Source organism: Narcine bancroftii, chromosome 7 (genome assembly GCF_036971445.1).
Source record: "Narcine bancroftii isolate sNarBan1 chromosome 7, sNarBan1.hap1, whole genome shotgun sequence".
NCBI classification, from domain to species: domain Eukaryota; kingdom Metazoa; phylum Chordata; class Chondrichthyes; order Torpediniformes; family Narcinidae; genus Narcine; species Narcine bancroftii.
In genome coordinates this window covers 180799479-180824453 of record NC_091475.1, presented here as the reverse complement: position 1 = coordinate 180824453, position 24975 = coordinate 180799479, and the positions used below count along the sequence as shown (strand labels likewise).

General features: G+C 38.6%; 1 protein-coding gene across 5 annotated transcripts in view; it reads right to left on the bottom strand.

The window, feature by feature from the left end:
* The window catches only part of b3glcta (beta 3-glucosyltransferase a), a 155725-nt gene that overhangs the window by 26679 nt on the left and 104071 nt on the right, over nt 1-24975 (bottom strand). For all 5 annotated transcript variants that reach the window (XM_069892526.1, XM_069892529.1, XM_069892525.1 and 2 more), the window contains exon 12: nt 19146-19245. In XM_069892526.1, coding sequence (XP_069748627.1) covers nt 19146-19245 — 100 coding nt within the window. The remainder of the gene's footprint in view (nt 1-19145; nt 19246-24975) is intronic.

Genomic DNA, 24975 nt, shown 5'->3' with positions numbered 1-24975 from the left:
AGAAATAATATTGAAATATTCGAACAAGTATGGGAGCCTTACATTACATACAATAGCGAAAACCTACCGGGAACAAACATTACCTAAGTTGATGGAAGGAGAAGAAAAGAAAAGAATGGACTCAGTAGAATTTCTGGTGTATTTTTGTTGAATGACAACATTGACTAACTGAATTAATGCAACCTAGATTGTATAACTAAAATGGATGAGGGGGGGGGGATGGGGGGGTGGCTTGGGAGGAGGGAGGGGGAGGGAGAAAAAGTCACTGTAAATGTGTGGAAAAGAAAAAGTGTATATCATGGCTATTGTGATTTATGGTGTGAAAAATAAAAAATTTAAAAAAAAAAAACATCATATCCCTGCTCGCATATTCTATTCCTCTTGAAATTAATTCCAGTATTGCATTTGACTTTTTCACCACCTGCAAATTTACCCTGCACGACGACTCTCAGGTCCCTTTGCATCGGGATATTTTTCGTTTTCTCCCCATTTAGAAAATAGTCCGGTGCTTATTTTTTTTCTACTAACATGCATGAACATTCAGCTTCCAACATTGTATTGTATTTGCCACTTCTCTGCCCATTCTTCTAATTTGTCTAAGTCCTTCTGCAGCCTCCCTGTTTTCTCAACACTACCCACTTTTCCATCTATCTTCATATCAATTGCAAACTTGGCCACAAAGCCATTCATTCCATAATTTAAATAACTGATATACAGCATAAAAAGAGAAGCCCCTAACACCAACCCCTGTGGAACACAACTAGCATCCAAGAAGAATAGGATTCCTGTGTCGTTCTTCCTGCCAATCAGTCAATATTCTACCCTTAAGGAAACTGGCTTTGGCCTTCAAGTATTCTGTAACCTCATCCTTGGCAATCATCTCCAGCATCTTCCCAATCACTAATGTCAGGCTGACTGCTCTATAATTTCCATCCCTTTTTGAATAGTGGAGTGATGTTTGTTATTTTCTAGTCCTCTGGAGCCATGCCAGAATCTATTGATTACTGAAAGATCATTACTAATGCCGCCACAATCTTGACAGTTACTTCTATCAGAACCCAACAGTGCAATCCATCTGGAGCGGGAGACGTAACTACCTTTACACCATTCAGAAAGTGTGCGTGCGTGCGTGCGTGCGTGCGTGCGTTGGAGTTGTGGCTGCTACAGGCTCACAAATTTTGGTTTTGTTCTGGAAGTGGGGGTGCAAATCAACTTGGGCATAAGTCGATCACAATAGGTGAAATACACTGTACAATACAAGATACCATGACATATATATTTACCTAAACCTCTAGTCTATATTGTACATACATGTCTAAATACCACAGTTAATAAAATGGCACAGTATCTATCAAAATATACATACACAGGTAATAATAGTAATAAAACTATGGGCACTGCACTTACCATGACTAGTGCTGAAGTGCTGTGCGATGTAGGGTCTGTACAGTACCCTAACCTGCCAACCACAGTCCCAGTGTAAATTTTAAATTTTTTATTAAGTCCTTACGGTGACCTTGGATGTACAGGTACACAATCCTTTATCCGAAACTCTTGGGGGACAGTGTGTTCCGAAATTTGGATTTTCCGGATTTCGGAAAGCCAGATTTAAGCCCACCCGAATTATACTACCATCTCCACCCCCACCCCCTTCCAGTGGTACTGCCGTTCCTCCCCCCTTGCCCGTCCAACGTGCTGCCAGTCTCTCCCACTCGCCCGCCCAACTCGCACTGCTGTCTCTCTCCCCTTTGCAATGCCAGTCTCTCGCCTGCCCGACTCGCGCTGCCGGTCTCTCCCCCTCACATTGCTGGTCTCTCACCCGCCTGACTCGCGCTGCCATCTCTCTCCCCATTTGCCGGATTTTGGAGCTTTCTGGATTTTAGATGTCCAGATAAAGGATCGTGTACCTGATTCTGCAAATGAACATTACTTGATCGGACACGAGTTGAGGTATGGTCGTAACTTCACTCACTTCCTTTACCTTCCTTGATTCCCTTGGACATCCTGCACTTTGCTAATGTTTTACACAGTGAAGTCAGATGCAAAATACTCATTTAACTCCATGCTATCTCTTCGTCTCCCATTATTAATTCTCCAGAATAATTTTTAATGATCTACCTCTCTTTTACTCTTCATATACTTAAAGAAGCTTTTTGTATCTTTTTTCATATTATTTGCTAGTCTATTTTAATACTTCATCTTTTACCTCCTTAAGTGTTTAAGTTACCTTCTGCAAGATTTAAAAAAAACTTCCCTATCTTCTATCTTCCCACTGATTTTTGCTTTCTTGTATGCCCTGTCTTTTGCTTTCATGTTGGCTTTGACTTCCAATTTGAATATATCCTTTTTTTTGGTATTTATCTATCCTCCATTTTACATATTTCTCACAAAAAAATCCATCCATCCATTGCTGCTCTGGCATCTTCTCTACTAGTGCCCCCTTCCATTCCTCTTTAGCCAGTTCTTCTCTCATGTCCCTTTAATCCATTGAAATACCAACACTTTTGATTTAAGTTAGTTTTGTTAAATATTAAATAGAACTCAATCATATTGTGATTGCCCCCTAATCTTTCCTTTACCCTAAGATCTCTGATCTTCTCTAGTTCATTACACAGCATCCAATCCAGTACAATTGATTCCTGAATGGGCTCACCAACAAGCAGCTCTAAATGGCCATCTCGTAAGCATTCTACAAATTCTCTCTCTTGAGATACAGTTGCAACCTGTTTTTTTCCAAACCATTTCAGATTTCAGATCTATTGTCAGAGAACATATATGACATCACATTCAATCCTGAGATTCTTTTTCCTGTGGGTGAGGCAGAATTGCCACCTATTGGTAGTGCATTAAAAAAGGTACACCATGTACATATATATATAAAAAATAAAGAAATATAAACAAACTGACTGTGCAATCAGAGGGGGGGGGGGGAATCAATAAAATGCAACGGTAAGAGTCCTTAAATGAGTCCCTGATTGAGTTTGTTGTTGAGATGTCTGATGATAGAGCAGCTGTTCCTGAACCTGGTGAGTCTTGTGACATCTATCTTTCTTCCCTGATGGTAACAGCGTGAACAGAGCTGGGTGCTGGCTAGTGTAGATCCTTGATGATTGCTGCTGCTTTTTGGCAGCCTTCCCTGTAAATGTTCTTGATGGTGAGGAAGGTTTTCCCTTTGATGTCTTGGGCTGTGTCTACTCTCTTTTGCAGTGCCGCATACCAGACTCTGATGCAGGCGGTCAGCACACTTTCCACTATACATATGTGGAAATTTGCCAGGGTTTCTGATGTCATACCAAACCTCCGCAAACACTTGAGGAAGTAGAGGTACTGATGTGCTTTCTCCATTATGTCATTAGTATGTTGGGTCCATGAAAGATCCTTTGAGATAGTAACTCCCAAGAACTTGCTCACCCTCTCCATCTCTGTCCCCCCAATGATTACTGGATCGTAACCCTCTGGATTTCGCATCCTGAAGTCAACAATCAGCTCCTTAGTTTTTGTGATATTGAATGCAAGGTTACTGTTGGTGCATCATTTGACCAAGTTTTCAATCTCACTCCTGTGTGCAAACTCATCGCCCTTTTTTATACAACCTACCACCATGATATTGTCCGTAAAGCAGTGGGCAAAGAACACAGCCCTGTGGTGCTAAAGTACTGATGGAGATTGTGGAGGAGATATTACTTATCTTCACTGATTGTGGTCTGAAGGTGAGGAAATCCAGGATCCAAAGCATTGAATCCAGGGTCTTGGAGTTTGCTGATCAGTTTTAAGGGGATGCTGGTATTGAATGCCAAACTATAATTGGAAAAGAGCACCTCGATGAATGCATCTATGATGTCCAAGTGTTCCAGGACTTTGTGCAGAGACAGTGAGATGGCATCCGCAGTAGACCTGATGCTACCGTAGATGAATTTGAACTGATCCATGTTGACACTGCTCAGACAGGAGCTGATAAGCTTCAACAGCAGCCTTTTGAAACACTTCATCACTACTGTTGTGAGTGCCACTGATCAATAGACATTTAGGCAGATTACCACACTCTTCTGGGGCACCAGTAAAATTGACACCTGTTTAATTTGTACTATGGAACAGGTTAATAAAACTATGATAAAATATATCTTAAAAAGGGTAAGATTGTGAGGTTTAGTTGTTCTATCACTTTTCACAAATATCTCAAGTGCCATTCAGGAGTAGACTTCATGTCTCCAATTGGCTTTGTTGATACAATGGGAGAGTTCTTGTGAGAGTTTTACAAGTAGGTGTTAAGGGATCAGCAGGTTTGTACAGGGTCAAGTCTCAAGAACTTAAAATCTTGCTATTAAGACTCATGCCAAAAGTTTAAATTGCTGGTTGAAGGTTGTTGTTCTAAGAGGGGTCATGTGGTTTTGCAAACAGAGTAAACATATTCTTCTTTGGGAGAGAGGGAGATGGAGAGATTCAGCACAAGGTGGTGTTGAAGACTGCAAGTTTTCAGACCAGCTGCAAGACCCAATTAAAGATGGGTTTTGAGTTCCGAGTTCAGGATATTATAAATCTCTGTAGTCAATTGCAGAGGCTGTGGGTGGTTAATGTATTTCTCCTGAAATAGGGGAAAAAGAAGAAACTGGGTTATCTTTTGGATAAACCCAAGAGGGGGCAAGTTTCTTTGGCAAGACTCTTAAGTGACTGATTGAAGGAGATCAGTTTGTGCGTATGCAATGGACAACGAATATCTCTCTGAAACCAACAAGAAACTTCCTGAGAGGTAATAAGTTAAGAGCACCAGAGCTTGGTGAAAATAATAAATGTTTAATTCTGTGCACAATGTGGAAAATTGCCTGAGACCAGTGAACTTGGAGAAGTAAAATGTGAATGTGTGGTCAGTGAAAAAGAACTTTCCTGAACACATAAACATTGTATATATGGGTGCTTAGAATTAGAAAGGGGTTAAGTTAATAGTAATAAGTTAACATTTGATCTTATTATTATGTATTAAGAAAATAAAACCATTTTTGTTTAAGTAGCCATTGTCTTGGTGAATTTCTATTGCTGCTGGTTTCTGAGTCCTTTGGCCTCATAACACTTGCATGTTAAAATTGCACATGACTACAATAACATTGCCCTTCTGACAAGCCTTTTCAATTTGCTGTTGTAATTTGTTGTCCACTTCTTGGCTACTGTTTGGAGGTCTGTATTTAACTGCCAACATCATCCTTTTACCATTGCCAGTTCTTAACTCAACCCACAATGTTTCCATATCTTCTGATCCTTTGTCGCTTGTTTTAATGATTTAGTGGAACCATAGATGTTTCTTTGGCCCTTCTAGTCTGTCCCAAACCATTTTTTTTGCCTAATGACCTTATTCCTTACGAAGAGAACAACGCCCCTTGCTTACCTGTCTATGCTTTTGACACACTGTGTATCTTGGATATTCAGCTACCAATCACATAAATCTTTTCGCCACGAAATGTGATGGCCACATCATATCTGCAATCTGTAGCTGTACTACAAGATTATCCACTTTAAAACGTATGCTGTGTGCATTTAAATATAAACCTTTTTTTTACTCTGCATCCCTGTAGCTTGCAACTCATCCCACTAGCTGCAATTTTGCCCTATCCTTCCATATACACTCCCTAATTGTGCACCAACTGCCCCTTCCTCTGCCTCTGCACTTTAGCTTCCACCTCCTGCCAATCTAGCTTAACCCCCTGCTCAACAATATTACAAATCTTCCTGCCAGGATATTGATTTACTTCCAGCACCTCCAATATATTTATCTCATTCAATACCTCTATCACCTCCTCCTTTAATTTTGATATAACAGGCTACCCCAGTTCACAAATACCTCAACATATGTATAAACTCCCACATTATTAAATTTAAAAGTATTCCAATGATTATTTATTTACTATATATTTGTTGACTGCAGATTATTTCACTCCTTTTATGTTACCCACAAACCTATTTTATGCAGTCTTTTCTTTTTTCAGTTCTTCTTGAAACTTTCATATCTATCTTATAATACATTGCATTATAAACCAAAATCTTTTAGCATGAAGTTTTTTTCTGGATCAATTTAATCCACATGCATTTTGTCCGCAATGGTGACAAACTTCATGCTATGTTTTTAAGTCTGTGCAGAAACTATCCCTTTCGTGAAGGCGTCTCATTGCTGATTTATTGCTTTGACTTCTAAATGGTTTGGAAACTGTTCAAAGCATTCTCAGCTATTTGCAATGTATACTTCTATTTCATTTCACCATCTACAAATTTGCCAACGATACCACGCTAGTGGGTTGTATAAAGGATGAGGATGAGTCGGCACACAGGATGGAGATAGAAAACTTAGCTGAATGGTGCACCAATTAACAACCTTGCATTCAATGTTACCAAAACTATGGAGCTGATTGTTGACTTTCGGAAAGGAAAGCCAGAGATATACAATCCAGTGATCACTGGGGGATCAGAGGTGGAGAAGGTGACCAACATTTAGGTTCTTGGGAGTCACTATCTCGGAGGATCTTTCCTGGACCCAACATACCAATGGCATCGTGAAGAAAGCACGTCAGTGCCTCTACTTCCTCAGAAGTTTGCGGAGGTTTGGTATGACATCTGAAACCCTGGCAAATTTCTTACGAGGTTACGTATGATACAATATAACTGGATACACAGGCTATACATTACACCTCAAAAGTTAAATAAATGGGACCCAACAGTATCTGATAGATGTTTTCGATGTAAAAAAGAAATGGGAACAACAATTCATGCAATCTGGACATGTGAGAAAGTAGAAAAATTTTGGGAAGATCTAAACCAGATATTAAATAAAATTACAGAAAACAATATACCAAAGAATCCAGAGTTCTTCCTCCTAAGTAACATAAAAAACAAAGAATTTGGAATTGATTTGGAGGATGCACAAAAAAGATTTGTTAAGATAGCTCTAGCCATAGCAAAAAAATGTATTATGTCAACCTGGAAATTGGAAGATAATTTGAAAATACAACAATGGTATATAGAAATGAATAAATGTATTCCATTAGAAAAAATAACATATAGTTTAAGAAATAATATTGAAATATTTGAACAAATATGGGAGCCTTACATGAAACACAATAGCGAAAACCTTCCGGGGACAATCACTACCTAAGTTAACGGAAGGAAAAGGAAATGAAAAGAATGGACTCAGTGGAATTTCTGGTGTATTTTTATTGAATGACAACATTGTCTGACTGGTTTAATGTATCCTAGATTTTGTACCTTAAATGGACGGGAGGGGGGAGGTAGGGAGGGTGGGATGGGAGGAGGGAGGGGGGGGAGAAAATGGCACTGTATATGTGTGAAAAGGAAAAAGTGTGTATCATGGTTAATGTGATTTATGGTGTGAAAAATAAAAAATTGAAAAAAAAAAGAAACCCTGGCAAATTTCTACAGATGTATGGAGGAAAGTGTACTGACTGGCTGCGTCACAGTCTGGTATGAGAACACCAATACCCTTGAGCATAAATCCCTCCAAAAGGTAGTAAACACAGCCCAGGACATTACAGGCAAAACCTTCCCCACTACTGAGTACATCTACAGGGTTCTCTGCCATCGGATGGCAGCAGCAATCATCAAAGACCCACACAATCTAGCACACGCTCTATTCTCGCTGCTGCCATCAGGGAAGAGGTCTAGGTGCCACAAGACTTGCCCCACCAGGTTCAGGAGCAGCTGCTGCCCCTCCACCATCAGACTCCTCAACAACAAACTTGGGGACTATTTAAGGACTCTTACTTGTGCACTTTATTGATTTTCTTTGCTCTCTCTGTATTGCACAGTAAGTTTATTTACATTCGTTTTCTGTTTACATTTCTTTTAATTGTTTACATCTTCATGCTGAGTGCAGTTTATTTTTTGCACTACCAATTAGTGGTAACTCTGTCATGCCTGCAGGAAAAAGTAATCTCAGGGATGTATGTGATGCCATGTATATACTCTGACAATAAATCTGAATCTGAAAAATTTCATATTTACTGTACTATTACCATATTCTCAGTCAAAAAGTTTTATAGTATGGAAACAAATCAAGTGGCCCAACTGAATATACGGTTCGTATATGCCTGCGTTTTGGCCCAAATCCCTCTAAACCACCATGTCTCTTGACATGGTGCCAAAGATCAAACCTTTTTCTCAACATAATTAAGATGAAGGAATTGATCACTGACTTCAGAAGAAGGGACAGAATCCACACATCCACATTAATGGCATTGAAGTTGAAAGAGTACACTACTTTGTTCTTACTTAGGAACAAATATCTCCAATGACCTGACCTGGACCAAGCATGTTGGCACAATGGTCAAGGAAGTGCAGCACTGCATCTACTTTTTCAGAAGATGAACCCCCCCCCACAGGTCACTCAACAACTTCTACACATGTACCACATGTATCATCAAAGGCATACTTGCTGGATGTATTATTGCAAAGTATGGGAGCTGCTCTGTTCAAAGGTAGTGAATTCTGTTCAGAACATAATGCAAACCCCTCCTTGGACTCCATCTACATCTCCCACTGCCTAGGAAAGACAGACAACTTACTGAAAGACCTATAAAATCCTGGAGACACTCTCTTCCCCCTCCTGCCATCGGAGAGAAAGCTTAAGAGTGTGAAAGCATGCACCAAGAAGCTTAAAGACTGTTTCTTCCCAGCAACCAGCAACTTCTGAATGAGCACCATTCACGACAACTAATGCTGAACACTTGAGAAGTGTAGAACAGTAATTTTTTGAAGTGCATGTCCAAATGCTGTGTAAAATGCTATTTGTCTACAGCTAGATACAACATACAATTTTGAAACTACATTGCAGGAAAGATATTCTATACGAATATGCCATCAAACATCCATAGGTGCAATGTGGAAAGTATGCTAACTGGTTGCATCACAGCCTGGATTGCGAATTTGAATATCTAAAATCACAGAAGGTAAACATAACCAGGTCCATCACAGACTCTAACCTCCATCCATTAAAGGCATCTATCAGGTGTTGCCTTAAGGAGACAGCCAACATCACCCTGGTCATAACTTATTCTCATTGCTACCTTCAGGCAAGAGGTAATGAAGCCTGAAAACCAGTACCTCTAGGTTCAAGAACAGTTTCTTTCCTACATCTATCATACTCTTGAACCTAGAGGTACTGGTTTTCAGGCTTCAGATATTAATCATAGACTGTTCCAACATCACAAAAGGACTGACTACACTATTACGTCACTTTTTTTTTGCACTTGTATTACTGAGTATTTATATTTATCTTATTTATTGACTCTTAATTTTATTCAATTAGTTTACTATTATAGTTTTTCTTTACAAGAACCTGTTCAGCTGCAAGAAAGAATTTTGGTGCTTATATACATGGCACAATGTATATGACAATAAACTTATCAACATAAACCTAAAGATTTAATCACACTTTTCCAAATTTACCATATCCATTTTGTCTTGCTTCATTCCCTTGAAGTGGAGTCAGCATGACTGCCTTTCTCATTCAGTATGTTTTCCTTCATAATTTTCATGAATTACTCTCCCGCCTTGCCCATTCCCTCTTCAGCGATTCATGAGCTGAATCAAATTTACCTTTGGCTGGAGGCTCTGTGGGGTACTGTACACTAACAGTTGCTCATTCTATGCTTCTCTAACCTTTGTGCATCCTTAAGATCCACATACTGAATTGCCTTATGAATGGGATCAGTTTTTGTTTTCAAACCAAGTACTTTTTCAAGATTCAATTTATTGTCATCCACAGGAGACAATAAATCACTGGATTCTCTCTCCCCACTATTGTCGTGATCAACCAGGATTGTTCTCTGAATGGGCCATGCAAAATCATTGAGGACCTTTCACCCACACAGAGCATCTTTCAGCTGGTCCCGTCGTAAAAGAGATACAGGAATATCAGAGCCAGCACCACTGAGCTGAGGAACAGCTTCTTCACAAAGGCATTGAGAATGCTGAATGATCAAAGGAACTGTTAATACTAACAATCTGAGACTCTAAGATCTATGAAACAATATTTATTTATATATATGAATACTTGTCTTGCATAGGTATTGTTTGTCTGCCTGTGTGTCTGGTTGTGTGTCTGCGTGTTTTGCACTGAGGAACAGAGAATGCTGTTTCACTGGGTTGTACTCAGATGACAACTTGAAATGTCTTTCTTCTGTGCTTCATCAGGGAATATATAATAGCATTATCATATTGGACAAAGGTAGTGTTTTATGCTGCAAAACTTTAATGAAAATACATATTTTGGACAAGTTGGTAAATTGGATCAGCAAATTTGCTGATAACACAAAGATAGGGGGCATTGTGGACAGTGAGGAAGATTTTCAAAGCTTGCAAAGGGATCTGGACCAACTGGGAGAATAGGCCAAAAAATAGCAGATAGTGTTTAATGCAGACAAGTGTGAGGTGTTGCATTTTGGAAGTGCAAACCAAGGTAGGACACTGAGGAGTGTGGAGGGGAAAAGAGTTCTGGGAATACAGATACATAATTCCTCAAAGGCAGCCGTGCAGGTGGAGAGGGTTATAAAGAAAGGTTTTGCCATCTTAGCCTTTAGAAATCGAAGTATAGAAGATGGGATGTTATGTTGAAAGTGCTTAAGACATTGGTGAAGTCAAATTTGGAACATTGTGTAGAGTTCTAGTTGCCTAACTACAAGGAGGATATCAATAAGATTAAAAGTATGCAGAGAAGATTTACTAGGATGCTGCTGGGTCTTCAGGAGTTGAGCTACAGGGTAAGATTAAACAGGTTAGGACTTGATTTTTTGGAGCAAAGAAGAATGAGGGGAGATTTGATACAAGTTTACAAGATTATGAGAGGTATAGACAGAGTGGATGGATATGAGAGGTCATAGTTTTAAAATGAAAGGGGAAAGGTTTAGGGGGAACATTAGGGGAAAATTCTTCACTCAGAGTGGTGGGAGTGTGGAATGAGCTGCCATCTGATGTGTTGAATGTGGGCTTGATCTTAAGTTTTAAGAATAAATCAGATAATTACATGGATGGGGAAGGTCTGGAGGGTTATGGAATGGGAGAAGGTCAATGGGACTAGTGGAATGATGGTTGGCACAGACAAGGGCCTGTTTTCTGAGTTGTAGCATTCTATAGGTCTAAAGTAAACGATGAAAAAATTGAAGCTCTTGCTCAACAAGAGAAATACATTTTTTGAATTCTTAATTTATTGAGTCACTCAGACAACAGATTATTTTTAAACTGCTTATTTTTCAGGTCTCCCAACTCCACCATCCTCCCTCCTTCAACATCCTTGATCCATCCATCACCTACCCTGCAACTGCAGAGGAGTAGCACTTGCTGCTATCTTCTTCTGTCCCCCATCTGCTCTTCCCCTTTCAAACTTTTTTGTCCCCCTACCAAGCACCAAAACTTCAATCATTCCTCCAGCAGATTGTGTTTGGTTTCAGATTTCAGGATCTAGTCTCCATGTTAGATTGTTTGTGTGTAACCCAATGACTGCAACTATTGTATTGTACGTTAATCAACAATTGGAACATTATTTCAGTGGGCTTTTAAATTTAGTTCCCTGTTGAAATGCAGCAAGAACTCAGTTCCAATTGAAGGAGATAACAGATTTTTTTCTTATTTACTAACTGTTTTAAAAAAAAAATCAGTTCACGTGGAAAGTGCATGTGATCCACATTTTGAAGTGATTCTGAATTACATCAATTCAACAATGAACTGAAACAATATGTTTGGTCATAAGCACCAACCGGATAATGGAAATTGGAAAGAATAGCAGCAAAAGGGAACAACCTCCTGCATGACGACCTGTTCTCTACAAGTTGCTTGAGGCTAGCAATATCACTGCAACCATTAACCTTCATGCCTCAAAGTTGTTCAGGGTCTCAAGGAGAGATTTGCTGCTCAGCAAATAATACATAAAATAAACATAAAATAAATATTCACTTCCATTACTGAAGTTCTGAGGCTGCGGTGTATTTTTATATTGTGTGCTCCAATGAATTGCGATGCTGTGGCCATTACAAAAACTTGGCTGTCACAAGGATAAGATTGGCTGATGCAGGTACCTGGGTTTAGAGGTTTTAAAAGGGATAGGAATGGAGGTAAAAGTGGAGGGTGGGGGGGGAAATGGTACCTTTACTAATCAGGGATAGGATCACTGATGCAGAAAAAGAGAATACTGTGGTGGGATTTTCTACTTAATGTGGATGGAAGTCAGAAGCAGGAAATGATCAATCACTCATTTGAGAGTAGTCTTGAGGCCCCCAAATAGTTCTCAGGACATTGAGGAGCAGATAGGTAAGCAGATTGTGGAAAGGTGCATAAATAGCAGGGTTGTTGTCAATTTGAGTCTTCAACTTCCCTAAAATTGACTGGGACCTCCATACTGCAAGAGGGATAGATGAGGCAAGATTTGTCAGGGATGTCCAAGAAGGATTCCTGACACAGTATGTGGTCAAGCCAACAAGAGGAGAGGCCATATTGGATCTAGTGTTGGGAAATAAACCTGGTTAGGTGATAGAAAGATTTAACAGATCAGATTTCAGATTTATTGTCAGAGTACATAAATGACATCATATACAACCCTGAGATTCTTTTCCTGTGGGCGAGGCAGAATTACCACTTATTGGTAGAGCAAAAAAAAATTTAACAGCCTATAAATGTAAACAAATAAATAGCTTTAAGCAGATAACAAATATAAACAAGATGACTGTAATAAAGAGAATTCTTTTTTAAAAAAATCAATAAAATGCACAAGTAAGAGTCTTCAAATGAATCCCTGATTGAATTTCTTGTTGGGGAGTCTGCTGGTAGAGGGATAGTAGCTGTTTCTGAACCTGCTGGTGCTTGTCTTGTAGCACTTATGCCTCTTTACTGATGGCAGCAGCAAGAGCAAAGCATGTGCTGGGACCTCTTGGTGGAGGACCATAACTCCCTGCAGCAGTCCATCGTCCCTGCAGGTTTTAAGAATTCCAGCTTCATCCCAGTACCAAAGAATGCACTAATGCCCTGTGGAAGTGACCTCCATCATTCTGAAATGCTTCAAGTGTCTGTTGATTGAACACATCAAACCACACCTCCTAGAGATGCTGGATCCATTTCAATTTACCTACAGAAGAAACCGTAACACTGATGATGGTATACACTTGTTCTTTCACTCCTTCCTGACCCATCTAGAGAATTACTGCTCATACACTAGGACGCTGTTCACCAATTTGAGCTCTGCGTTTAGTCCGATCATTCCTTAGAGGCTGGGAGAGAAGCTGTCTTCATGGACTCAACAGCACTCTCCTTTATAACTGGATTCTGGACTTCCTAATGGAAAGATCACAGTCTGCCCTGATTGGTAGCAGAATGTCGAGCATCGTCATACTGAGCACTGGCGCACCTCAGGGCTGTGTTCTCAGCCCACTCCTATTCATGCTACTGACTTTCAATTGCATCAGTTTGCAGGTGACACAACAGTGGTTGGACTCCTCAGCAACAACAATGAGTCGCAGTACAGAAAGGTGGAAAATCTCATGATAGGGCTAAGAGTAAGAACATGAGTTTTAAAGTGGACATGATGAAGGAGATGATTGTGATCTTCAGGAGGACCAGAAACAACCACCCTCCACTACACATCAATAACTCTGTCATGGAGAGCACCAAGTTCCTTGGAGTGCGCTTAATTAGTGACCAATCGTGGATGAACAACATCTCCTCACTTGTCAGGAAGTCGCAAATTTCCTGAGAAGACTGATGCCATCACAGCTATCAGCCACCATCATGTCAACCTTCTACAAGAACTCAATTGGCCAACTGCATCACAGTGTCGTACAGTTGCTGCAGAGTAATGGATCAGAAGTCAATCAACAGGACCATAAGAGTGGCAGAGAGGATTACTGGAGTCTCCTTCCCCCCATCAATGTGATCTACTGAAATTGTTGTCTGAAGATGGCATGCAAAATTATTGAAAACCCCTTCCACCCCACACAAGCCACAGAACAGTGAGTCTTATATCAGTGGTGTCCAAACTACTGGAGAAGATTCTTTGGGACAGGATTTATGAACATTTAGAGAAGCATGGTCTTCTCAGGGATAGCATGCCTTTGTTGAAGTAAAAAAATTGATGAAAGTAGGGTGGTAGATGTGGAATGTATCCATTTTATTGAAGCATTTAACAAGCTCCTCTATGGTAGACTCATTCAGAAAGTCATGAGGCATGGGATCCATGGAACCTTGGTTGTGTGTGTGTGTGTTCAGAATTGGCTTCCCTGCAGAAAGAGGGTAGCAGTAGATAGAATGTATTCTGCTTGGAGGTCAGTGACTAGTGAAGTTCTGCAGGGATCTGTTCTGGGACTTCTGCTACTTGTGATTTTTATCAATGACCTTGGCAGAGAATTAGAAGGATTGGTCAGTAAGTTTTCAGATGACTTGAAGGTTGGAGGTGTGGTGGATAGTGTGAAGGATATGCACAGGATGCAGAGTAGGGCAAAAATGTGGCAGATGGAGCTTTTCAATCTGGATATGTGTGAAGTGATGCATTTGGAACCTTGAATTTGAAGGCGGAGTATATGGTTAATGGCAGGATTCTTAATAGTGTGGAAGAACAGAGGGACATTGCTGTCCATATCTCAAGGTTCCCATGCAGGTTGATAGCATAGTTAAAAAGGCGGATGGTATGTTTGCCTTCATTAGATAGGGGATTGAGTTCAAGAGTAGAGAGGTATTGTTGCAGCTCTATAAAACTCTGGTAAGACCACACTTAGAATATTGTGTTCAGTTCTGGTCACCTCATTACAGGAAGGATGTGGAAGGTTTACAGAGGGTACAAAGGAGGTTTACCAGGATGTTGCTTGGATTGGAGAACAAGTCTTATGAGGCAAGGTTAAAAGAGTTAGGGCTTTTCTTTTCAGAGCGAGGAAGGATGAGAGGTGACTTAATGAAGACTGTAAGATGATGAGATCGACGGATAGGATGGAGAGCAAGCACCTTTTCCCCAATGTGTCAGCAGCAAATACCAGAGTCACCTGTACAAGGTGGTGAGGGAAGGAAAGTTTAATGGAGATGTCGGGGTTAAGTTTTTTTTCTAAACACACAGTAGTGAGTGCCTGGAATGCATTGCCAGGGGTGCTGGCATAATAGGGACATTTAAAAGATTCTTGGACAGGCACATGGGTGTGAGGTAGGACGTTTTAGATTGTTGAGTAGGTTTAGATTGGTCTGCACAACATTGTGGGATGAAGGGCCTGTACTATGCTGCAATGTTCTATGCTCTATGACACAAACAGGTTCCTTTGAAAGCAGTTCATAGAACTGCAAAATATTCCTCAGAAAGATAAAAGCAACAATGAATGGAAAGAGAATGTCCCCAAATGCTCCCTTAAAGTCACACAAAATCCTGACTTTCAAAAACAGTTTAACCCTTGATAATTTATTATCTAATTATTTGAAATCTTGATCGTTCTATATCTGGCTCATCAGGTGAAGTTTCCTGGGCTCACTTTAAAATGTCTTACCTACTGGTAGGAAACAGGCCTCTGTACCCATGTTCTCATAACTCCCGGACAATGTTCAAAATTCAGACTTATTGTCAGAGTACTTACATGACATTACACATAACCCTGGGGGCCAGGATTTTGTGTGACTTTATCGGTAACTGTAAACTGTACTCAAGAAAAGTTAAGTATTTAAAAGAAAGAAAAGTAATCAAAGAAAGAAGTACAAACAAACTGAAATTTAGAAAATAAATATTCAATAACAAATCATGTGCAAAGCAAAATTCCTTAAATGACTCTCTGGTTGAGTTTGTTGTTTCAGAATCTAATAATAGAGGGGTAGCAACTGTTACTGAACCTTGTTGTATGAGTTTTATGGCACCTGTAACTCTTTCCTGATGGCTGCAGCAAGAATACAGCATGTCCTGAGTGGTGTGGATCCTTGATGTTTGCTGCTGCTCTATGATGGCAGCATTCCATGGAGATTTTCTCAGTGGTGGGGAGAGATTTGCCTGGGATGTACACTTCGTTTTGAAGGGCTTTCTACTCGATGGTATTGGTGTCCCCCTACCAGGTCATGATGCAGATGGTCAGCACACTTTCCTCTACACATCTGTAGAAGTTTGCCAAGGCTTCCAATGTCATACCAAACCTCCACAAACACCTGAGAGAGGTGCTGACATGCTTTCTTCATGATGACATTCATGTGCAGAGAAAGGCCCTTTGAAATAGTGACTCCCAAGAATTTAAATTTGATCACCCTCTCCACCTGTGATCCCCCAATAATCATATACCTGTGGTTTTCCCCTCCTGAAGTCCACAATTAGCTCCTTGGTTTTGGTAACATTGAGGGCAAGGTTGTGGTTGGTGCACCATTCTTTGCTTTTGGCCCTACCATCCCTCTTTCTCTGCATCGCGTGGAAGTATCGTACAGCATGCTCTTTCGCGATGCTGACTCAACAACGCTCGAACTGGAAGTTGACGGCATTCTACTTCCGGCGACTTGTCAGTTTGTATGTTTGAGCTGTTTGTAAATCGGACTTTTTAAACCCGGGGACTGTCTGTACAAAATACTATTGTTGCGATGTATAGTTATTCATATTGAAACATTTTCTTCAAATAAGGGCATTTATTTTTACATTTTAAACATTTCAATAATGCATACATTATTTTGAATAAAACACAGCTTTGAGTAACTTGATAAAAGTGCTTCCTGTCCTAATCACTAAATCATAACCTGCCCAAGGATATCAAAGTCTCCATAAAAATAAACATAATTTAAAATAAGATATTTTGAGAACTGGAATGAAAACAGCTTAAAATAAAAACAAAAACTAAATCAACTGTGCTTTAAGATTTCAGATAAAATTCTCATCAACTTTGATGGTTTGCAAGGATGTACTGAGGAATCATTCCAAAAAAAATATTATTTGAGAATCCAATAGTTTCTCATGTCTGATTCATTGTGAGAGTGAAACACAGTTCCCATCAAATGAACAACACCATGAGATGACTTAAACAGAAAATAAACTCCAATATTTAAGCATCGTTTCATGACAGTCATTCTTTTCATTCTTCCCCAATTACTTTAAAGTTGATTTAATTCAACATTTTCTGATGTCAATGATCTGCAGTTATGTTAGTAGAGGCAAAATTACTTCCCGAAATTGCTACTTTATTGACCCCACATCGCAACTTTCTGGAGTTATGGAAATCAAGAATGAGCATTAAAGTGCATCGTGAATCCCAAAAACCTTGGGATTATCAAACTGCCAAATAGATCTCAGCATCTTTTATTCAATTATACACTCAGTCTCTTGCAGTGAGCCCAATCTTGGTGCTCACAAAAACAATTAACCAAATAGTAGAACATCAGAGAAGGGTTTACTGATACTGAAATATGGTTCAAGACTCAGGAAGTGATATTATTTTACATTGTTTAATTTTATTGTTCTGTAAATTTATTTTAAGAAATAAATTGATTTTTGCAGTTTTAATAGCAGAGAGTAGTGGAACCATTTCTTTGTCCTTCCTCTCTGTGAAACATGCAGTTAAGCAGTCAAGCCTGGCCAAAATCTGGGTTGATGATGATGTGGGAATATATGTTCATTATGGTGTTTGTCAGGGAAACTGATGATACAACCAGCAGAATTTACAACTCAATGAGAATCCCAGGCAATACTGCTATGCTTGAAACAAACCTAATAGCGACAACGTTGTTGTTAAGTCCAAAAATATTAAAAGGAATATTTATTTGTACATCTGTAAATGTTTTCATTTATGAAATAAAAGTTCATAATAAATGAAAAACACAACTTTAGAATAAAAATAATATGCTAATTGGGAAAAGGTTTAATAAATTATTTAGAAAATAGTCTTATGAACAGGTACATTAAAAGGTAATGAAAATATGATTGAGACAAAAGGAAGATACTTGCTGTGTTCTACCTTAAAATATTTTTTTTTTGTTTTGGTTTGAAATTTCCATCCATCCTTTCTTCATCATCTGTCCCTCCTCTATGTTAATGTCCTGCTTCTTCATGTCCTGTTTTTGTTCTGCTTCTTATTTTCTTTAACTTAAAGCATTATAACCATACTGTCTCCAAATTTTCATTTATTAACTTGTCTCATGCATCTCAATCTCTTTTCTCTAGTATATCCACCCTTTCATTGAATTAATTTTATGGTTTACAGCCACACACCTCAAATACAAAATACAATGTAATATCTGAGTACAATCTACACCAGGAGCAGATTTCTATACTTCAGTTCACCAACCATACTTCAAGAATAAATTTTAAAAATAAAGTTTCATAATTCATCTGTTTTCTGAAATCTTCCGCAAGACAGTATTTTGCTTCCAATGTCACATACATCTATCCTATAATATTGTTTGTTCAAATCGTTGGTTACATGTACCAAGCTAATCAATATAATCATACACTAATTAGTTTTAAATATACATGCCTACTCACGGATAATGATACATCTGAAACAGACACACACCTAATCCCCACTTGCTTATAGGCACCCTGAGATCCTTTCAAGTTATTCCTCTCACGTCCATTGCTCTGCAACCAATTATGCACTTTAATAATAGCTCTCAACTCTGCCATCTTTGTCTCACTTCCCAACATCTTAGACACAAAACAAAAATACAAATTTATGGGAAAGAAAAATCCCACAAAGCCAATGCCCTAAAGCTGGTTTTTTTTTTTCATCCTCCAATTAATTCCACTCTATTATTTATGTTCTGCCAAGTACTCCCAAAACTAAGCAGAATGAACAAAGTAAGGTAAAGATGAGGCATGGAGCAAAATGTAGGAAGAGACCTATACAAGAAAGAAGTGAAAAGAACAAAAAACTTACAAGTTGTATTATGTTTAATATTTGTCTCCAGTTTACAATCTCTTCAGTAAATTATAATATTTGACTTCAATTAGGCAGCTTGCCAGGGATTATGGAATAGCCAAATATTTCCTGAAGTGTAAGTACGATGCCCTCCATATTGTTTTAGACAGGGACACTTTTTTTCCCTGTGTTCCACAGTTTAAATTTGTAATCAAACACTGTACACTGCAATGCTGAACAGCTTTTGAAATTAACAATATAAATAAATATAACCAAACAATCTGAAAATGATTTTAATCTTAGTCACATTACCTTATCAATGTGTCATCATCCACGATCATAAGCCAGGGAACCTCAGGAACAGCATGACTAACAAATCTTTCAAGAATTGCAAATGTTTTGCCACAGTGCCCTGAAATATACATGGAAAATAACTTCTAACTCTATTAAAATAGCACACTACATAAAATGTTATTTAGAAGCCATTTTTTGAAATTGTTTGTTTGATGAAATGTATGAATTGCACAGTAGATCACTTGGCCCTCTAGCTTGTTCTACCATTTAAAATAATCATGGCGGTTTTGATTTTAACCATAACTCCACATTACCATCTACCTTCAGTCACCCTCTTGCTCATCAAGAATCTTTCTCCGTCTCAACAATATTCAAAAATTCTGTTTCCACTGTCTTTTGAGGGAAATGCCAAATAATCATGATCTTCAGAAAGAAATAATTTAATCTTATTACTGCTTAAATAGGTGATATTTGTAACACATATTCAGTTTTCCCTATTACGCCTTAGATCTTTGCTCACTCACTTCACATTATATCCTTTATGTCCTCCTCACGTCTACATCACAATTTAATTTCAACTTACCTTTGTGTCATTGGTTAAGTTAGTAACTATATTGTTTCATTGAACCACAAACCATTCCTTGTCAAATGGAACTCTGATGCCTGTCAGCCAGCCAGCCAATATTCTTTCCACGCTGATATGTTACCTCCCAAATCATGAGCTTTTATTTTCCACGATATGCACAGTTCTCAAATTACTTCTAGAAATCTAAGGATATTTGAGGTTTGCTTGTTACTTCTTCAAAGAACTGCAATAAAGTGGTCACATGATCTTCCTTTCACAAAACCACATTGAATTTGCCTGATTAAACCTTTCCAATTAACAGCAACAGGTTGTAGTATACTAGGCTTGTTTACACATGCAGCTTCTCTTTGTTCCTTTCATATTGTTTTATCGGTAAATAAATGATGATCTGAATTGAAGAAATGAAGGACTGAACTCCACAAAAGCTATGTGCAATTTTGACTTGTTATGGGTTGTGCAAGAATCTCTAATTCTGAACACAAGGTTCCTGCATCTTAAAAATTGGCAACTGTGAATTAGAATTTCCATTTTGGAACACAAAGGGTAATTTATCTAAGATTTATGGGGAAAAATTGCTTTCTAATAGGGATAAAACAACCCCCTTGGATGCTTAACTGATTGTCCTTAATTCTGCTTTTGTATTAAAGCAGGTGGTGTTAACGTTTTGGAACCACGTAGCATAGCAGGAGATCCAATTTTGAAGTTGAGAGAACTTCTCTACTTTTATAGAAAAAATTGACAGGTTTTGTTTCCTTTGAGAAATTAAAATAAGCTCATGCTAGCTAAGAAATGAGCTCTTTTAGGTAGATTCAAAAGGATCTATTACTTTGCTGTCATGGAATGGACTTACCTGAGGTAGTTTTTTAACTAAATAGTTAGTAGGGGTACCTAAGTAAAGCCAGAGATGAGGAATGATAATGACTATATTCCCAATCTGAGGAGGAGCAAATTTGGATGCATGTGCATTAGTAGTTATTAATGGGATGAAGTAATCAGTACAATGATGTAGAGGTGTATTTGCCAACCATTTGAAATAGAATATTAAAAGCTTGTGCATAAAAGATAAATATCAGGGAGCAAACGATGACTCCTTTATGCCATCCTTGATCCACATTTCTATTAAAGACAGCAAGGAATATGATCATCATTTGAGGGCAAAAAAATTACCTTCACTGACCAGACCTTTGTGAACCAATAAACTATTCTGTACCTTGATCATCAGGGTAATCTATAAAAAGAAAAGCTAATCATACAATGCAAACAACTCCATCTCTAACTCCTTTAACAACTATCTTCTCACCATCAGTCCCACAACTCTTTACCTCATTACAACTAAGTTCAGCTGAGTTCCTCAACTGCAGATATTTTGTTAGCCTTCCTTAACTCACATTATTTCATCAAACATTGACACTTTTCCTGTACACACTCAAACCTTTAAATCTATTCTCTCAATCAGTTTGTTTTCCAACTGCAATCAGGCTCTTGAACTTCCATGTATAACCCTAACCCAGACCATAAACTACTCTGGGAGCATCAAAGAATCTATCTGTAGTATTAAAATATCTGGATTTTTTATTACACAAACTGCAACTGTGAATATTTACAGTCCTACTCCGATTATCTTAAATCCTCAGTTATCCAAAAAAATTTTGGACCCAGAAATGATGTCTGTTCAGCTCTGAAAATTTTTTCAGATAATTGAGGATTTCAGAAAAATCAGAAATCCTCATTTATCTGAAAAGTTTAGAAGCCAATATGACATCATTTCACCTCTGAAAAGTTTTGGATAAATGAGAACATCCAAAACAATCAGATATCTTCAGTTAGAAATTTTTTCAGAGCTGAACTGACATCACGGGTTGAAAAAATTTTGGAATTTTGGGAAAACCTCTGAGTAGTATTTCGAGTTTTTCTTGTTGGATAGATCTTATTTTGTTCAGGTTGGGTTTTTTTTGTGAGAATTAAACATTATTTCATGCTCAAACATCTTCCCTTGTTGTTTAAACACATTACAAGTGATTTGCAGTTGTTACTGGGTTGTTTTTAAAAAATTACCAGCTATCCGAAAATATCGATTATTCGAAATAGGCCCGGCCCCAACAATTTCAGATAATCAATTGTACTGTATTTATCTGTTTTTTTTTAATACTTGTATTTTATTTTTCTGTCTTGGTATATTGTGGTAATTTAACTCATACTATTGCAATAGGTGTATCTTGTGCTCATGTCTGAATGCAGCATGTAATGATTTCTGTCCATCAAAACATTGTCCTTTTGTATACGGCATGCACTCTATCAACTATTCTCGCAAGACTTTGCAATTTCCTTTGATTTGATTCAATAACACAGATTTACATCAAATTATTTCACTTTCAAGTTTGATGTCAAATTCCATTTTATGATCACTCTTCTTCAATGGCCCCTTGATATCAAGATTATTAAATAACTCTATTTCACTGCACAATGAGATCCAAAAGTTGTCACTAGCTAGTTTAAAGAATCCTAGAAAATATGTACAGAAGGAAGCCATCAGCCGTTCGAGAAAGTTCCACCATTCAGAAGATCATAGCTGATCAACGACTTCAATAACCTATTCCTGCTTTCTCTCCATATCCCTTGATCCCTTTAGCCAATAGGACCACATCCCACTCAATTTTGAATATATCTAATGAAGTAGCCTCAAAAACTCTCTGTGGTAGCGAGTTCCATAAGTTCTCAATTCTCTGAGTGAAAAGGTTTCTCTTCATCTCTGTCTAAATAGCTGACTGTAACATCTTGTTTGTCAAAACATCAATCTAGAAAAGCAGCTTGTATACATTCAATGAATTCAACCTTCATCTAATTACAGCAAAATTAATTTGTCCATTCTCTATGTCAATCTCACATGAGTACAGTATTATCCCTATTACATTCATTTCACATTTCTGGATTTTTTTCTGTTCCCACACACATTTGGTGGCCTATTGCAGTTTCTCAGCTCAATTCTAATTATTCATCATGGTCTGTCAATCTAATATTATTTCTCACCACCATACAATATCTGCCTTATTACAGTAAAACCCCTGATATCCAGAATTCAAGCAACTGGCAAAAAAGGTGCTGGATACCAAGGGTTTTACTGTGTTTATTCCAATTCAACCCCTTTTCTTCTCCCGAGTTCTTCCTAAATATAAAATACAGTTTGGGTTTCATTGCACCCACAATTCCAGACCTTCTGTCTGGAATGTGGATTGTGGAGGATCATATGACCTCTCCATCTGGAACCACATTGAAAGTCACATCAGTGGCCAATCAAGGTGGGCTCCGCCCACCCATTAGTGCACTCCAGACCATTGTCCTTTTCAATCATCTTGTATTTACCTGGGCAGGACCCTCCTACTTACTGTACTATAAAGTCCACCACATGGAGCAGCTCTTTCTCTTTTGCTCTTCATTCCTGAAATGAACTCTGCTCCACTCCAGGTTGTGAACTGTGGACAACACTGGTGGAGTCATAGGTAAGTAGTGCACAACATAGGGATCGGGGCTGTTGTACATTGGTGTTGTAGGTAGCATTGGCACTGTGCCCATGTTAGACAAGGGACAGTGGGTAGCGTATTGCAATCCTTGGTGGTTATAAGTCTTCTTCTCTTCAGCCTGTGTCCTGACTCATTGCTCTTTGAAACCACCAAATTTGTTTCCCTTCCCACACAAGTGTCTTGTCATTAGTTCACCATTCATGCAACACAATCTCAAGCAACCAGAAAATTCACTGATTTGCCATCTACCAACCCCCCATAGGTGGTGGATACCAAGGGTTTTACTGTATTTATTCCAAATCAACCCCTTTTCTTCTCCCCAATTCTTCCTAAATATAAAATACAGCTTGGGTTTCATTGCAGCCACAATTCCAGAACAGTAGTTAGATCATACCTGTTTATTTCTATTTGTACCATCAATTCATTTACCTTATAACAGACTTCACCAAGAATGACTACAATAAACCACTACTTTACACTACAATTCCAAGTTCACTGAGGGTGACCACAGCCATGAATCTTTTATGAATGAAACTCCTTTCATGATGTTGTTTTGATATAGCTTATCAAAAGATTAACATTTGCAGATGCTGAAAATCTGAAATAAAAGTAAAAACGCTTCACAGGTCAGGCAGAATATATGTCATCTGACCAGCTCTGATGAAAATCATCATCTTAAATGATTTAAAGTTAAACAAGAAAGTCTACAGCTACTGTGATTGTAGTTTGCACAAAAATATTGGAGAAACTCAGCAAGTCACGCAGCATTCTTTATGTATCAAAGATAATGATATACAACCAGAGTTTCAGCTAAAATGATGGGGGAGGGGCATGGGGAGGAGCATAGGGTTACAGGTAAGAGGTCATTGTTGGATGTGGGTGGGAAGGCACAAGAAAAAAAAAGATGAGAATCTATCCCCTCCCCCCATCACCTCAGCAATACTGTACATCACCTGAGCAAGTGAGCATTGCAATGAGACTGCTGCCTTTTGTCCATTAGGATAAACCAATGGATAGTGAGCAGAAAGATATTATTACATTGGAGCTTGTTCAGAGAAGGTTAATTTGGATGATCCAGATATAGAAGTAAAACACAAAAGTAAAACACCGTGGTTGAAGTAAAAACACAATGCTGGGGTGAGAGCAACTTTAGCAGAAACCGGAAAAACAACACCTGACTTTCCATCTAGGCACTCTGCAGACGGATGGTATGAATATCAACTTTTCCAGATTCTACTAACCTGCTCTCCCTTTCCTCCAACTTCTTTCCCTCTGCTCTCCACCCCCTTCCCTCTCTATTCACCATGACAGCCCTTCTCCCCTTGTTTACTGCGGTGCCCTCCTTCCCTTCTCCACCTATTACCTGCTGCTTTTGCTACCATGCTCCTCTCTCTATATCTCCCCCCTTACCTTTTTATTTGGATGCCTGCTGACATTTTTCCACACATTTTATCCTTTGTATAAAGGATATAAACCCGAAACTTCGGTTATGTATTTTTACCTTTGCTATATAAAACACTATGTAACCTGCTGACTTTCCCCAGCATTATATTTTTACAGATATGGAAATGTTACCCTATGAGGATAAAAGGATTGGGATGAACTCATGGGTTAGACAGGGTAAATGCTGAGAGGAAGAAAAAATTTTTCCCCTTCAGAGTGTAAGATTCTTTGCCACAGAGAGCTGCAGAACAGAATTTATTTAAAGTTGAGATAGATAGATCAGTAAGGGTTTTGAGGATTG